The 16948-nt window shown below is 36.4% G+C and overlaps 1 protein-coding gene across 2 annotated transcripts in view; it reads left to right on the forward strand.

Moving 5' to 3' along the window:
* GLS (glutaminase) overlaps positions 1-16948 on the forward strand; it is a 63506-nt gene that overhangs the window by 31886 nt on the left and 14672 nt on the right. Inside the window, exons 8-15 of one of the 2 annotated variants that reach the window (XM_064660469.1) lie at positions 347-379; positions 638-696; positions 1786-1852; positions 2381-2431; positions 4848-5024; positions 6090-6221; positions 7567-7659; positions 8475-11663. In XM_064660469.1, the coding sequence (XP_064516539.1) occupies positions 347-379; positions 638-696; positions 1786-1852; positions 2381-2431; positions 4848-5024; positions 6090-6221; positions 7567-7659; positions 8475-8621 (759 nt within the window). In that variant the 3' untranslated portion in view covers positions 8622-11663. Of the gene's footprint in view, positions 1-346; positions 380-637; positions 697-1785; positions 1853-2380; positions 2432-4847; positions 5025-6089; positions 6222-7566; positions 7660-8474; positions 11664-16948 lie in introns of those variants that run through there. The other variant, XM_064660468.1, reaches the window with a different exon arrangement.

Below are 16948 nucleotides of genomic sequence, written 5' to 3' on the forward strand. Positions count from 1 at the left end.
TTAGCTTGACTGTAGTTACTTTTGTATTTTTTGCTTTAGCTACTGCATTTGCTTATGCTAAGCACATAAAATTGAATAGAGAGCACTTAAAGTAAAGCATACCTTTCTCAGTTTAAATTAATTTCCAACATACAGGTATTTGATAAGACTCTTATAGGATTATTTAAATGATAATTAAAGATTTACTTACCTAACACTTTAATTTTTTCATTAATATATGAAATGATTGTTATTCTTAATTAGCCTCATACCTTAGTTATGTGCATTAAAATCCTAATACTGTTAAGTGAACTAACTTCTTTCTTATGTTAACAATTTTTGTAAATTATTTTTTCTTTTCTTGCAGCAAGGAGCAAATAATGCAGAAAAATTTGACTACGTAAGTTAATGTTACAACATTCCTTTTTTAATTAAGTTCAGTGATAAAAGTTTAAACATGGTGAGGGAATTGCAAGTGAAATATTAGTAATATATGTTTTGTCTTTGTAGCTGCACTTGGTTGTTTAAACATTTAGTGATTTGGATTGCATCTGTAAAATCGTGTTACAAGATTTTGGGGTAAGGCTGGGTTGAAAGTTCATAACTTTTTACTGTGTAAAGATGTTAGCATGCTTTTCCCCCTCTTTGTCTCTAACAGGTGATGCAGTTCATGAATAAAATGGCTGGTAATGAGTATGTTGGATTCAGTAATGCTACGTAAGTATTTTTTATTTACTTAATGAAGTTGGGCGGAAAGTGCTTTAACTGATAATTGGTATAAGTTCAATTATTTACATTGAATCAGCATTTCATCCCTAATATCCTTGGCTTAAAATTTACAACTAAAGTTGTGCATGTCTCTGACATCAGTGTGGCTAAATTTCACCTAAAATTTTTGGTTACCTCTTTGAACTGTCGTTATTCTGTCTTAGTGCTCAGTTGGTGCTATGGCAGTGAGAGCTGTAAGTGCAACTCTTCTCTTCCTGGCATTCGTATTAAAAATTAAACCCTGCATGTTGATAGCTGCATATCAAATGTTTTAGAAAGCGTAGTTCATACAACTGGCACTCGTTCTGGTTTTTTATTTTGCATATTTAAATGCTTTTCTCAAACAAACAGTTCCCTTATAAAATTAGTGTATAGCATTCCAGAAATCTCAAGAGCTTTTTGAGGCAGCACAGGGAAAATGGAGAAGATTCCACATAGAGTTGCTTCTATGTCAGCTGGCATGCAGGTGCAGAGAAACAGAATGAGATAACTAGTGTTTTTCCTGAACTTTGTTCCTGTAAAAGGTATGTACCATGGAAGGAACCAGGCAGGAGAGAATTACTTATCCTTGTGTCGTACGTATTCCTCCTTTAGGTTACATCCTTACCTTAATCATCACGATAAAGTGTGCAGCCCTCAGTCTGATCATTGTCTGAGCTGCCTCTTGATCCCCAGATTCCTCTGGTTTGGTCAGAGTTCTCAGGGAATGACCCTCTCACTTTATCTCAATGTGGGATGTTTCATTCCACTATGGGCTATCTAGAAAGGCTTCCAAGAGTAGGATCTTACCCTTCTTTGCCTTATCTCCAAGTCTTATCTCCTTTATGTATGTGTAGGTCACCACTACTGTGTGTATTTGCATGTCAAGGCTAATTCATTCCATCTGGGTGAACTGGGATGAGCATCTATGGAACTTCTGTCCCATTAGTAGAATATTTGTGTTCAGACGTAAATGACATTATGCATAACTCAAGATTGACATGTTGCCTTGTGTTTATTTGGTTTTTTGTTTGTTTTTTTTTGTTTGTTTGTTTTTAGGTTCCAGTCTGAAAGAGAGAGTGGAGATAGAAACTTTGCAATTGGCTATTACTTGAAAGAAAAAAAGGTTGATATCTCTTTTAAATGTGATTTGAAGACTCTGTGGGGGTTTCTTCATAGTCTGTGAAGATTTTTAATTTATTTGATGTACAGTATGGCACAAATTAATACTGTATATGTTTTCTCACTGTTATTCAAAATGCTGTCATTTAGAGTGTGATTCTTATGTAATTTTGATAGAATACCTCTAAACTTTTTTTTTATCATAGCCATGTTAATTTCTTTGTTGTAAAATGCATAATCTGTGCTGTCCAGATGACTTTATAAAACTCTTAGTTCCATTTTTCAGTTTACTGATTTGAAGATGTTAAAAGCTGTACTGAAAAATATTTTAATACCTAACTTATTGATTTCACTGCACTTATTTAAAATGTGATTTGATTAAATATTTCTATTTGTTGCATTTAAATATTTATTTTAAAATATGCCTAATGCTTAGTATGCTGAAAAATATAGCTTAATTTATGTTTTTCTAAAAGCAATATTGTAAAAAAATAATAATTTTACCTAAAGACTCTTTATTTTTCTTCCTCAGTGCTTTCCTGAAGGCACGGATATGGTTGCTATACTAGACTTCTATTTTCAGGTAACTGACTTTAAAATTGAGATTGACTGTAGACTTAGAATTGCTAATATAAGCAGTAAAAACTGATTTGTGCCTAGATGTGAAGGTTTTAATGACTTAAACTTGTCAGCTTCTGTTAGACTCTGGAAATGAATGATGTATGTTTGATGTATCCAGATTTGCTTTTGCTTAAGGGATGTACTTAGATGTCTTTATTGCTGATGGAAACTAGCAACAATCTTTAAAAGGCTGATAGGTAGAGGCTTAAAATGTCTTGTATTACTTCAGTGAGTTTGACAAAACATTTCTGCTTCTTCGGGTTGCTGCTTCTTACAGTACTGCGAAGTATTTTAAACTCTGTGTAACTGAAGAATGCATGTTCTTTTGTAAGCTCAAGCCTAGTGTTACAAGTGAAGTAATATAAGTATCTCCTCCTTTTTGTTTATTCAGTGGTTACCAGTAAAATAGCCGTGTCCCATGTATTCTGCCCTCCTCTGGTTTTTTTTTTCATTTTCACTTTCAGCAAGTTATTTGCAACTGTCACAAAATGAGAACTTGGCAAGTGCGAGGTATTTCCTGAGTGAGGGTTTCCTAATGTTAAAACATTCCCAACTCAGTTAGCTCTGCTGTATAGAGTTCTCAGGAGGCAGTTCAAGTTGTGTAACTGATTCAGCTCATTTGGGAGAGTTTAAAAAATAAAGAGTTCAGTTCTCAAAATGAATCTGTTTTTGACTCAGAGACTTGCTCTTACTTATGCAAAGTATAAACCATTATTTTCAAAATGCAAATTTTGTCTGAGTTTTTTCTATTGGCATGCACCTGCTCTTATCTTTAGATCAGATGGATGATTGTTTATGAAGTAAGATGTGTGTGATTAACTGTAGTTGACTTCTTGTTGAGGTAGAAACTAGGTACAAGCTAATAGTCTACTCTGAACTTCCCTTCTGACAGAACAAAACCAGTATTTGAATTTGATATTTGAACCGATATTTATTTGAATTTACTGTTTAAACATGCTTTTTAAATGCTTCGTATCCCACTGCCTCAAGACCTGATATGCTTCTGAGACAAAGCTATTCATAAGTTAAGAAATGCTAAAGCTAACTTGTCTGATGTATTTAATTTGGCCTCATTTTTGTGCATTCTGATCTCTAATTTAATGATTGTGTGTCATTCTCTCTGTTTCCCTTGAAAAGTCCCAAAAAGGGTAGCTCATACACGAGCGGCATTTCTGTTTTCTTGTTATGGTACAAGACTAACTTTCCAACACTCAGATTCTACTTAAAAGTCTAGTTATTTCTTTCTTTGGGTTTTCTGTAATACTCCTTCATCCCTTGTGTAACTGGGAACTTTCTGAACAGGAATAAACTTATTTGTTTATTATCTCTGTAAAGTGAGGATGGATTATTCTCAGTTTAGAGAAACAAGGTACAAAATGCAGGTGCTTAAACTGAGAACCTAGAAAGAATTTTTTTTTTTCAAAGTAGGTGATATTATGTAATACTTCATATGTTTAAAACACAGTTGCCATTTTAGATGCGTCTCTGACAATCTCTTGATTTGCAACTCCAGTTGATTGGACTAGGATGTATTGAGTTTGGCACCCGGAAAATAAGAATTCCAGGTAGTAACTACTCATGCAAACGTGGCTTAGGTAACTTCATGAAGTATCATGTAATGACTGTTTGGCAAAAGCAAGAATACAAGCATTAGTTTGTTTACTTTTTTAGAGCAGCATTTCAGCTTCAGGTTGAAACCAACTTATCTTTTGGTTTCTGCAGAAATGAGGCAGCATCAGGTGATGGCATCATATCACATTTCCTGATGTGTCACCAAAGTATGTATAGTCTGTACTGAAGCAGGGATCCTGGGAAAAACTATTGTGTGGTTGTATCATTACTATATAAAAAAGCATATATGAGAAAGGTGAAATAAGGCTGCATCAGCAGGAAGTGCTGGCATTAAGACTTGCATGTGCTAGAATTTGCAGCTTTAAAATGTACTTCTAATAATGTGTGGGATCTTCTAAGGCTTTTTAAAAAAAAAAAACCCACACAGAATGAGCTCAAATTGAAAAAAACCAGTCGTTCTGTGGCTTTGACATTTAAGCAGATGCAAAATACTGAGATTGTTTTACAGACCTCGTCCTCTCAAAGGAACATAAGGGGGGTGGGGGGAGGAATCAAGCAGAGACACTAACCCATAAAAATACTGTCCCAAACTTTTGAGAGGGCTTACAAACACTGTCGCTGGGATCTTTATAGTAGAAAGATTCAGACTGTATTAATTGATGCTTTTAGTGTCATCTGTAACAAATGTTATGCTGCAGGTGATTTTGAGATGTTATTTGTGTAGAGACATATTGTTGATCCTGCAGTAGTTGGCCTTACTGTGCTAGAAGTATCAGTGCTTATAATCTCTATTTCTTTTTCATAAGCTTTGCTCAATAGAAGTAACATGTGAATCAGCAAGTGTGATGGCAGCAACTCTGGCTAACGGTGGCTTTTGCCCAATCACTGGTGAAAGAGTGCTGAGTCCTGAAGCAGTCCGGAATACCTTGAGCTTAATGCATTCCTGTGGCATGTATGACTTTTCAGGGCAGTTTGCCTTCCATGTAAGTAGTTTTCAGATATTAATTATAGCTGACCAGGAAGATAAATCTCTGCAACTGTTTTCCGTGTTCCAGGAATTGTTTAGAAAGTGAGCACACCAAAAGGGAGAATCTCACCTAGGATTCATGGCATGACTAATATCACATACCTTATAGCATTCTGCCACTTCACAATTGGGAATCCTTTTCATGTCAGAACATAAATACTCTTCACTAGGAAGGGCTGTTCAAGGGAGAAGCAGGTCATGATGCAGGTGTAACTGAAAACATAACTGAAGAAATCCTGCTACATGGGAGTAAAAGGTAGCAGAAAGCATTTGCAGACAGTTGGCTTTTTCTTCACTAACTCAGGCTCATAAATTGTCCTTACATGTTGTAAAAGTGTCTGTCACACAGAGCACACGTACCATGCTTCTGTTTTCCAGCAGTATGTTCCTTACATGTAAGTATTTCAAGATGGACTGTACCTTATTTGTGCTCTCAGCGTTTTGTTTTGTTTCGTTCATCCATGTAAAACTGATTATGATGCTTTGTGTGACCTGAAAGTTACTGCTTAGAGAGCTACAAGGATGTTAATTCCTATTGGGAAAAAAGTAATGCCTTTGTCCAGCTTGTAAATAAGTAGGTTATTGTGTGATTTCATAGACAGACTCTTCAGTTTTCTTGTGGTTTTGTTTTTTACCTTTTCCAGTCAAGATTTTTAAAAATTTATACGGCTTTGTGCTACTACATCGTTGCAAGCTGTTCATGAGAGATACACTTGTGCACTACTGCTTAGTCGTAATTGCTTTTTTATAATAGATTTAAATTATCCTTTTTCACTGTATTACTGACTCACTGTATTCCTGACAGCAAATAGTTTTATGATTGTGTACCTTGGATTGCCACAACTCTGCTTCAGGTTATTGTCTGTCTAAAAAGAGATAAGTAATAATGCTTTCCCAGCTTTAAGTGCTTTCCAGATCCATGTTTTATAAATACTGAATAATAAACTTCAGTGAAATGGTAATGCATTGTGTTATAATAGTGAAGAATGTTTGCAGAGGCCAGTAATTCTCTATTCTATAGGTTGGTCTTCCTGCAAAATCTGGAGTTGCTGGTGGGATTCTTCTGGTTGTTCCTAATGTCATGGGCTTGATGTGCTGGTCACCTCCTTTGGACAAGATGGGCAACAGTGTTAAAGGAATTCACTTTTGTCATGTAAGCTGCATTGCCTTTGGGGGTTTTTGTGGTTTTTTTTTTCCTTTTGCAGCTGATGTTTATTGAGCTTCAGTTAGCATAGCTGAGGTCTAAGTGAATTAAATAGTGATTTGTGATTCTTCCCTACATAGCAAGTTTCATCTGGTTCAAGGCTGGAAATCCAAGAATACACATTTGCGTTTTAGTAATAAATAGCACTTGAATTCAGTGACCATTAAGGAAATATGATGCCAAAAACACTAGAGAAATCTATTGTGGAAAAGCTTTGAAAAGGAACAGTTCATGAAGTAATGAAAGTGCTGGTCTCTTGTATACAGTATTAGAAACTGTAGAGCTCTAGAGACTTTTTTTCCTCTCTCCTGTCATAAAGTGAACAATTTGCAAAACGCTGCAAATGCAACTCTTATTTCTTTGCAATAAAAGAAGAAGGCTGTAATGAAATATTGCCATTCTGATGTATTTTTAAACTGATTTTTGTAAACCATCTGACATAAAAGATGTCTTTATAGATCAGACCCAGCTGTTGGGCAAGCTCTTCCTAGCTTCATCTCTTGCCAGTGAAAGGGCTGTGGATAGTCTGTTGATAGCAGCATTAGAAGCAGGGGAGATTTTGTAGAGTACTATGTAATGATTAATAAAGATGTTTTGTGGGAGAGGAGAATGTGAAAAATGTTTTCTTCCTTGTTTCTTTTCTCCTGAAAAGTACCTTGTAGTACCAATTATGTAATTATAAATGGGAGGTTGAGCAGCAGTTAAGACTTTTCATGCTTCTATTTATCTAACATTCATACAAATTAACTTCACTATAAAATCATAGAACAACAGGATTTACTGCATTTATGTGTGTGGTAATGAGACCTAAAAACTGATTCATGATCATGGTGTACAGGTAACGTGAATGTAACATTCACTTTTAAAAATAGAACAGCATAGCCAAGTTTTGTAATTATAACCTTTCATGCTGTAATTCAAACTGAATTAGAATCCATTATGTCATGTTTTCTTGTTTCATCCTTTTGATTGAAGTTTGATGTACTAGACTAGCCCAGGCTATTCTTTCTGTTCCTGAAGTGTTCTATACAGCTGGAATAGAAAGGTATTAAAATAGATATTTTGCAAATTGTTACTTGTTTAAGAAGGAGTTTTAAGGTGTTATTAGAACTTTACAGTGTAATTATGTTACATTCAAAGGGCCTTATGGACATTGATACTGATTTATTAAATAAACTTATTGCTGGCTTAAGTTGCTAGGATATGATGTAAAACATTAGTAGTAGTATTGTTATCTCATATGCACTTGGCTATCATATGCAGATAATAATGAATGGTCTCTAAATATTTACAGGATCTGGTTTCTTTGTGCAATTTCCATAACTACGATAATTTGAGACACTTTGCAAAAAAGCTTGATCCTCGCAGAGAAGGTGGTGATCAGCGGGTAAGTTGATGTCTGTGTTTACTGAGTATTGTTAGTAGACATCAGAGGAAATACGGGAAGTTCTTCTCTAAGTACAAAACTGCTCAATGACATGTATTGCATCAAAGCTTTCAGATAATCTAGTTAGTTTACATTATTAGTGGACACTTACCTGGGTGGACCACACCGTCACAGGGTTTCGTGTAGCAGAATTTCATATTAGATTTGTTACTCCATTTCATGCAGTTCATCTCCCCTGCTAGATTTAGTAGATGATATCTGATCTAAGAGTTTTACTGTACTGGTTGCCTTTAATAAAGACTTGACCAGCTGGTGGGCTTAACCTTTCTGTTCTGTGCTGCAATGCATGAGATCTGTGTTTAGCTGTACTTTTCATAGGGATATCTCTGAGACCACATGTCTTGCTGAGAGTTGCATAGGCAGTGAATTCAGGTGTGAATAGTCCTGTAGACAAGAGCCTATTACTTAGAAGCAGCAAAAGCAATATCTGGGAATGGACTGAAAAGATAAAAGTGTGAGGGTGCTTGAGATAAGGAAAACTTCTTTGTTTTCATTACCATTAATGTTTTGACTAAGGCATGAAGATTTCAGTAGGAGAAGATGCAGTAGAATGATTTTTAAAGTGCTTCGATATGCATGTATACATCTAAAAATTACCAAGTTTGAATTTGAATTTTTTATAACTGGAAAAGAGAAAATAGCAGTTTATGTGAAGAGCTGAAAAACTTGAGTCTATTAGCATTGACTGCAAGAATGGATTTTTTTTTTTTCCTTCAAATACACTAATAAATAATGTATGTTGCTTGAACAACTAGCATTCCTTTGGACCAATGGACTATGAGAATCTCCAGCAAGAACTTGCTTTAAAAGAAACAGTGTGGAAAAAAGTGTCACCTGAATCAAACGAGGACATCTCCAGAACCATAGTGTATAGAATGGAAGGTCGGGGAGAGCAGAACTAAACGAATGGGTTCTAGTTTCATTAAATTCTTCATTTTACAAACCCTCAAGCATCTCTAGATTTAACTTGGATTTGAATATTGTTTGCCTGGTGTTCCATTTATATATATATTTTGTGTAAATTCTGTATGCTATACCAAAAAGACTGTCAAAGTTCAAGGGCGGGGTGGGGAAAAAGCATATGCAAACAACAAACCCAAAGCTGTTAACTGACTTTTGTAGTTACTTAGAACACATTTAGTTAAAAAAAAAAAGGTAAATCTTACTGTTTTCAAAGATATACCATTTCTGTGTATATCTGTTTATTTTTGTTTATATCTCAGAATTTTAAGTAAATGAGCTGTAGAGCTAAGCAAGAACTTACGTGTCCTCTGAGAAGGGTCAGCATGTAAAGATAGGAGAATATGAATTAAAATATAAAATAGTGTCAGCAAAATACACCAAATTCCTGAATCTCTAAATAATTGTATGTTAAGTGGAGATAGGTTCTGAGTCATGTTATTATCATTTCCTTTCTTTTTTAATGTGAGCTTTCAAATTGCTTTGAACGGAAATGGACCCTTTGCATATGCCATGCTAGTGAAGATTATTTTTCTCTTTTAATCAGACCATTAATAATTATTAATGCCAGTATTTAAATAAAAAGAGCAAAAATGGCTGGGGAGGAGTGGGAGAAGTGGGGAGGAGGAGGAAAAAACCTGTCTTATTTGCGAGTTAACTAACAAAGCAGAAAGATTTCTGACCCAACTGTTCTCTAGCTGCTTGTGCTGCCAGCTGGTAGTTATGACTCAGAAGTCTGCCTTACTAATAGTGCAGTGCTCCACCCTGGAGAGGAATGTAAGCAATCTGGGGTTTAGAGTGCTAACTAACTGAGCAGTGAGCAGGAAATATGTTCAGAGTAGAGCAGATAGGTAGATCTTATTAAAACTGTTTACGATTAACTTACTTTTCAACCATTAATATGTGCCCATGTTGATATATGAAGATCAGAGCTTTCAATTTACTTACACATGAGCAAATTCTTAAAAAGTTATCATTAATTGATATCTTTTTTAAATGATTTTGAGTTTGCAGCTCTGTCAGTTTGCTGAAGAACAGGACTTGCATTTTTCTACAGACAACAGCATCTGTCAAGCTGCATAATTTATTAATTTGAGTATCTTTAGTAGGGTGTAGCTCAAAATGATGTATTTAAGCTTCAAATAGGCTCTGTAGGCAATGCTGGACAGAGGTCAAAGATTTGCTAAATTCTTGACACTTGTAGGTATTAGATTCTTAATGATGCTAAAAATCTTAGAAAATTATTCTCTGTATCACTTTTATAAGTTTGCAAATAATCTGATACATCCCATCCCCATTACACATCATGGGGAGAGTTTATAAAACTGCAGAGAACTTGTCCAAGCAATGATAAATGGTATTAGCTGATTGGGGATTTTAAGAGGCAATGACATACAATTCCTTCACCTCTTCTCACCTTCCCCTGTCCCTCTCCCTTTTTAGTTTATCTAAAACTCCAAGGTGTGTTCATATGTGAGTTTTGCTAAAAGGAGAGTTCAATTTTTCCTGCCCCTCTTTTGACCCATCTAGATGTTTATGAGTTTAGGAAGATGCATAAAGCAAAGTTGATATTCTCTGAAAAAGCAAGCTCCTCTTAATTGCTCTGTTTAGGTATTGTTATTTTGCATAAACTTTTGGAAAAAAACCCCTCTGATGAAACCCTGAATAATCTTCATTTAGCAATGTATTGTAAAAGGATAGGCTCCCTGTCTTTGAAGCCTGGGATGAAAAGTGTTTAAGCAATTTTCAGTGAATTTGAAGCCCTACTGGGATGAAGAGGTAGATCTGTGGTGCAGATGTCAGTAATAAGTGTCAGTCATAAATTGCTGAATAATAATTATTTTATAATCTTATCACTGATGATAAGGTTAAGTTTGTCAGTGCTTATCCTGAAAATAAAGTGAGTAAAGGCAAAGTCTTGTATTATAAAAATGTCTCACCCAGTTGAGGATTTTACTGTAAACTAGTAGCTACAGAGACATAACAAGTATTCAGATCCTGCAGAACTACATGTCTTTACCTGAAATACCCTCAGTTGCAAGAGGGAATGTAATGTGTCTGTGCTGCTAATGAAAAGTATTTACAATGATGACGTTGCTGGTTAAATTACTGATTTAATTAAAAATGGAAAATGCATGATGCAGGATTTGCTTGATCTGACTCTACCCATCTGGATTTTAGTACTGTTTGAAGCCACTTCTAAAAATGTGGTTGAAGATGGAAGATTTTTCCATCTGGGTTTCAACTTGAAAATAAAAAGTTTTACCCTATTTATGTTTGTCAGTTACATACAGAATTTGTGGTAGAGTCAAGTCCTGCGTGGGAAATAGAAAAATAAACTACTAGATCTTTAATATGCATAATAAGAATATTTAGGGTACAGCTTAAACAATCTTTATATATTTATATATATATTACAGTTCTGTAATATATGCTTTTGAAGCCTGTCTCAGAATTGAAGGCAGCCTCTAGCTAGGAGGAGAATCTCAGGAGGAGATTCCTTTGAACCAATTATTTTGTAACTTGCCTACACTTGTAGTTTCTTGTCCTGGCCTGCCATGTCTGCAGATGGCTCTTTTTCATGGCAGGGTGCCTGGAGGCCAGAGTTAGGTCTGCCCTGATGACTTACCCCACCTACATTGGGTCTGGTGAGCGGGTCCCAAAGGATGGGTGATAGAGGCTGGTCATTCCATGTGTGAAGTCTGCAACGGTTTTAGTGTTCACCTGTGCTACAGTAATAGCAATTCTTGATATTCAAGCATTTTAGCTGTTTGTTTGTTTTTCTTTGTCAGCATCATTAACATTTCATTAGAAATGTAAATGCTTTTTAAAGTTTTATTTTAGCATTTGTGTTGTACCTTTTGACTCAGTTGTTAAGTTACCTGTCTCGTTTTCCATTTTTCATTTGCATTGTATGTTATTTATGTATCTTGATTTCCAGCATGCTTATTTTTGTATTGTTTAATAAATTTATTTTAAGCTGATTTTTATTGTATTTTTTTTCTCTCAATTGAGAACACGTTTTTGAAGTTGAAGTTGAGATAGCGAGCACTCCATTCTTAAAAAGATTCTGGAAAAGTAGGTGGAATAAGCAGATTTAGTTAAACCAGTCATTGAAAACCTTCCTAAGATTTCTTAAACATTTTGTACAGTAATCTAATTATTTTTTCTCTTTGAACTGTTATCTTAGAGAGTTGAAGCAAAAGTCAAAGAAGCCAAACTTTCTCACTGTGACTTTTTTAATAAAAAAGTCCTGGTGCAGTAGAATATCAGCATCACTGTGTATTTGTCTGGTTTTGAAGATACAGATTCAGTCACTTGGAAAATATGTGGCTAATGGTACTAGTGCCAGGGTAGTAACTGCTGATCCTGAGCATTATGAGGGGAAAAATACAGAATAATAATCACATGTAGCACAGAAGGTGGTCCAAACCCCACATTGTTTTAGTAGTGATAGTGGGGTCTGCCTATACTGAGGACGGCCATAATTATTAATTTAGCTTTTCTGTAGACTGGATTATAACATGAAATAATATAAAAATATCCCATATCAAAAGAGTTTATTCTGTAAAAGTCATAAAGATGATGAAAGGTAGAAGGGTAGTACGTACAAAGAGAGAGCCACTGGTGATACACTGTGGAATTATTTTGGCTCTTACATTTTGGTTTTCATTGTGTATTTGTGTCAGAAGACCAGTGGGTGGGTAGATGAATAAAAAGGCCATGGATTCAGAAGAGGGTGGGTGGGAGGGGGGATGGAATTTGTTGGTTTTTCATTTGTCTTATAGCTCTTGGTCTTGATACATACATGTCATTGATGCACAGTAGTTAGCTGTGAACAGAGTAATTAATTATGAACTTCATAATTTATGTATGATGTTTTAGTATCCTAAATGTTATTTGTAGGCTTTTAGTGTTCGGGTTTTTTTTTTTAAAATTTAAAAAATATTTCTGTAGTTTTCTGAAGGGAGTCCTGGAGCAGTTATTGCAGTGAAAGAAGAATAGACTTGTTTCAGTAGAGTTCTTATTGGGATGACTAAATACACCTAATAATTTGCCTTCGTTGCAGAGTCTAATTGAGCATGAGTGTTGCAAGTGTTTCTGGTAGTTTCAGGGATGGCAAGAGGCTTTAAATCAGGTAGAAATCTAACTAAAGCCTTATTATTTTTTTATCGTGCCAGTATCTTGTCTGTTCCACACTTCTTGTCCAGTCTAGAAAGTGCGTGACTAACTAGTGTGTGTAATGACGTGCTTGGGTCATGCACGGCCCCATTTTCTTTCAGGAATTTATGTCCTAGTATGTTGAATAATTTAAATAGTCTGAATTATTAAAATACCTACCTTGAATCAAGCGTGGATTCCGACTTGCCATTTGCTCCCTCTAGAGAATATTGCATACGAAATAGAAATGCCCTGTTTCCTTTTGGTTTTCATGCAAGGAGGAGTTAATTTTTATTATCGGCATCTTAATACTGCTTTATGCAGACTTTTGGCATCACTTGGACACTTAGCATTTAAAAGTTTTTGCGAGACTTAAGAGTGGCACAGCTCTGCACGTGGTCCAGCTGCTTCTGGAAATGCAGGTGCATTTCTTCTCTGTGTAGCAGGGATGTGTAATGGTTACGTCTGAGGCTGCAGTTTAACTAAAGCCTAGGATAGAGTTCAGACTGGCAGAAGTGTGGTGGGGACACACTTGCTGGCTGTTTTGTTTATTGTTTTTTTGTGGGTTTTTTTTTTACCAGTTTGAGTAATTGAAACAGAACTTAATTCAGGCAGTGAAGAAGGGATGCTTGACCTAGAGTAAGGCTGTTAGTTAACTGGACCAGGCAGATTTTTAAAAGGACAAGGCAGGCGTGTTCACACGTGGGGAGAATAATAGACGCTTTGACACCTTGGCACTAAGGCTGATCAGGAAACAAGGTTGAAGGAAGGACAAGGGGAAAAGGAAGTAATTCTAGAATGCTTTTCTGCTCTCAAAAATGTTCCAGCCAGCCCTACGTTGGTGTATTTCATGTACTGAGCAGGCATGTGGGGGAGTGTATCTGCTGTAAGGTACTGCTTCCTGTTTTAGCTGCTGCTCTGCTCCAGTTCTGACCCAGCTGACCTGGCACATAGCTGTGCCTTCATGTCTTTTTACAAAATTCATGTGCACACTGTAAATTGGAAATTTATGTTCCTACTGTATCTTTTTTCTTAAATCAGGTCAATTTTACTTATTGGGGTGCAGCCATCATAACCCATCTGTATGAAGTGCAGGGGATTCCGCAGTGTTGCAGAGCTTGGAAGGGATTCCTGGGGGTCTTTCAGTCCAGCCTCCTGCTCAAAGAATGATCCACTGTCTGGTGTTGCTCAGGGGCTTTGTCAGTCAAGTTTTGAAAACCTCCAGTGACGAGGTTTCTGTAATCTGAATGCTTTAACACTTTAATTGAAGAATTTTTTCCTAACCTGCAGTTGGAATTTTCCCTTTCTGTCTTTTCACAGAGCATGATGAACTTACCATCATGCTGTAATCTGTTGGCCTTTAGGGAGTCCTAGAAGTGGCATAGGTAAAACTGGCTTTTCATCAGCCATAACTAACATTTTCAGTTCCTGTTGTATTTTCCCCCTGGATTCTAAATATTTTTTTCATTATATCATTGAAAATAAAGTAGTTTAAGGATTTGAAAAGACCACATTCCCTTTATTTTTCTATTGAAGCCTGTCAGGCTAAATGCCAGCATGGAAGTATGTTATTTGCTGAAGGATGGCATGTTACTGTTAGGACCCCTTGTGATCAGAGCACTTATCCAAACAATGAACTGAGAACACAAGTGGAGTGATAGGAAGAGATAATATTGCTCACTTCCTGTTGATGTCATTCACCAGCCCAGCTTTTTCCTTGAGGCAGGCAACTTTATTGTTTTTTCAGGAATTACTCATTCAATATCAGGGGTTTTTTTGACTGATAGACCTGGTTTTGGTTTTATGTGTAGTTTTGGCTTTCTGAATGGGAAGTGCATTTCACACGTCTTTTAAAGGACTTGTCTTTTAAAGTTCTCCAACGTGTAATTATTACAAGTCAAATAATTAAGATGTAATCTTGGTCTGAGAATAAAGTCTTTTGATTAAATGTGTTTAAAAAAGAAATCCCACTCTTGTTATTGCAGAACAGGATTAAGAATTATGATTGAGGACATAGAGAAATGGGCTAAAACAGCTGAGTACATTTTGTTCCATATACCAAGGCTGATGGGGAATAATATCTGTTTGCAGGGTTTGGAGATAAAAGCATGGATGTGGAAGATTTGTTTAAGCTACTAAATATTTCCAATACAAGGAAAACTGAATACACAGCCTAGAAATTAGAAAAAGATTTATAGAAACTTGATCCTAGTAGTTTAAAACAATCCTTCCCAATTAGAGTAGAGTACAAATTTCTGGTAAGAGTTCCCCATTCTTCTTTCAGCTGGTAGGGTGGAATCAGTCTGTTGCTAGTGCAGTTACCCTAAATATCTTCTTAGAACAGAGTCCTTTATTTTGGAAATAATTCCAGTTCCAAGTTCTGTATTTAAGAGTAAACTGTCATCCGTAAATTGGGAAGTACCTACAGCCTGGGAAGCCAGAGCATGACTCCACTCTGCTCTGTTGTGTGGATATCAGTCCTGTCAATAGGTCCTTGAAAAGGCAGACATCCTTTTGTCCTGTCTGCTTAACACAGCTAGGTCACTAAAGCACCCATCAGCATTCCACTTTATTCATGTGACTGTCGTTGATCCCAGTCCTTTGGTCCCAAATCTTGCAGTGTTAGTAATGTCTGTATCCACTACTTCAAAGGCTCTTGTTTTTTTCCTGCATCCAGAACCAATGGCTCAGCATTCATTCCACTTGTTAAGGTTTCTGTATATATCCCCCATGCTCTTTGTTGCAGAACTGTTAGCAGGGAGTTAGTCTTTGAAAGGACTGAGCAGGAACTACTAAAGTCTGTATTGTGAGATTCCTGTAATAGTTTACTGCAAGAATTGTTATTTTACCATTTTGTAGCTTCAAGTCATCATAATTGACTGACAAAACATTTCATTGCTGATGAGGAATGCTGAAAAAGTTTGACAGCAGAGTAAGTTAAAGTCTTTGAGAGGGTCATTTTTATTCATAACTTTGTTGCTGTCCTGTCCAAAGAATCATTTGTGTACTTCCCACCAAACTACTGATGGCAAATGCATACCACCCAGAACTGAAACTTTACCTGGTCTTGCTAGCTCAATTTATGAGTTTATAAATGCCCTTGAAAGGGTGGGGGTTTTTTTTGTTAGAAAAAAAGGATGTGGAATCAGCCAACTTTAGGTCTTAAGTCTAGTGAAAGATGATTGAATTTTCGCTTGATATTTTGAGAGTCTTTTCAGTGATGTGCTTAATTCTGTTGTCTCCAAAAGTAAGAAGTGTGTTAATTCATTGATACCAGAAGAAATTGGAAACAGCAGGTGGAACCAAGCATGGTCATGCTCATTGTAATCTAGTCAAGGCAGTTTTGGTACTTAATTTTCTCCCCTCTTCCCAGTATTTGTACCTTCTAAAATCAACATAATCATCCCCAAAACACAGGGTTGGGGATGGGTATGTCTGTACCAACATGGGTATCAAGCAAAGGATAAGGCATCTGTCAGTAGTTGTTAGTGAGTAGCACTTGAGATTAGCTCCTCTTTTTCCAGGCTTGTCTGTTTGTCCAGGCACATGTGCATGGGGAGGGAAACTCTCCAGTCACTACATCATCATCTGAGTGCTGGGGAAGCTTCAGCATTAGGTGCTTTCAGGCCTTCTAATACCTAAAAGCTGAAGATGGTCTGTGAGCTGTTCAGGGGTGTCTGTGACATCAGTATTTGTTGTATCCATCCTAGTACCTGTTCTTGACACTTTGTACCAGGCGTTTTTTGCTGGAATTTTCTTTCAACTACAGCAGTGTGTGTTCCTGAGGTCCTGTAATCTAATACTGATGGAGTCAATGACTCTGAATCTTGAGCTCTGACTTGCGTAGGGGTTTTTTTCTGTGTACCCCTTGAACCAATTCATCTTTAATGGTGGTTTTATGTGCTAGAAAGGGGGAAGGCAAAACCAGTAATGCACTGCTTCCCGCAACATTTTGGGCTGTCCTGCTTCTGATGATGGTACTGGAGAGGAGAAACTGCCCCATGCAGAGGAGAAACTCCACCCTGTTATGATACTATTTTCTAGTAAAATTCAGTTTGAATGCCCTGATTCTTGTGGGGAGAGGCTTGTATGAAAGGATTCAACTGCA

This window comes from Pseudopipra pipra, chromosome 7, assembly GCF_036250125.1.
Source record: "Pseudopipra pipra isolate bDixPip1 chromosome 7, bDixPip1.hap1, whole genome shotgun sequence".
NCBI lineage: Eukaryota > Metazoa > Chordata > Aves > Passeriformes > Pipridae > Pseudopipra > Pseudopipra pipra.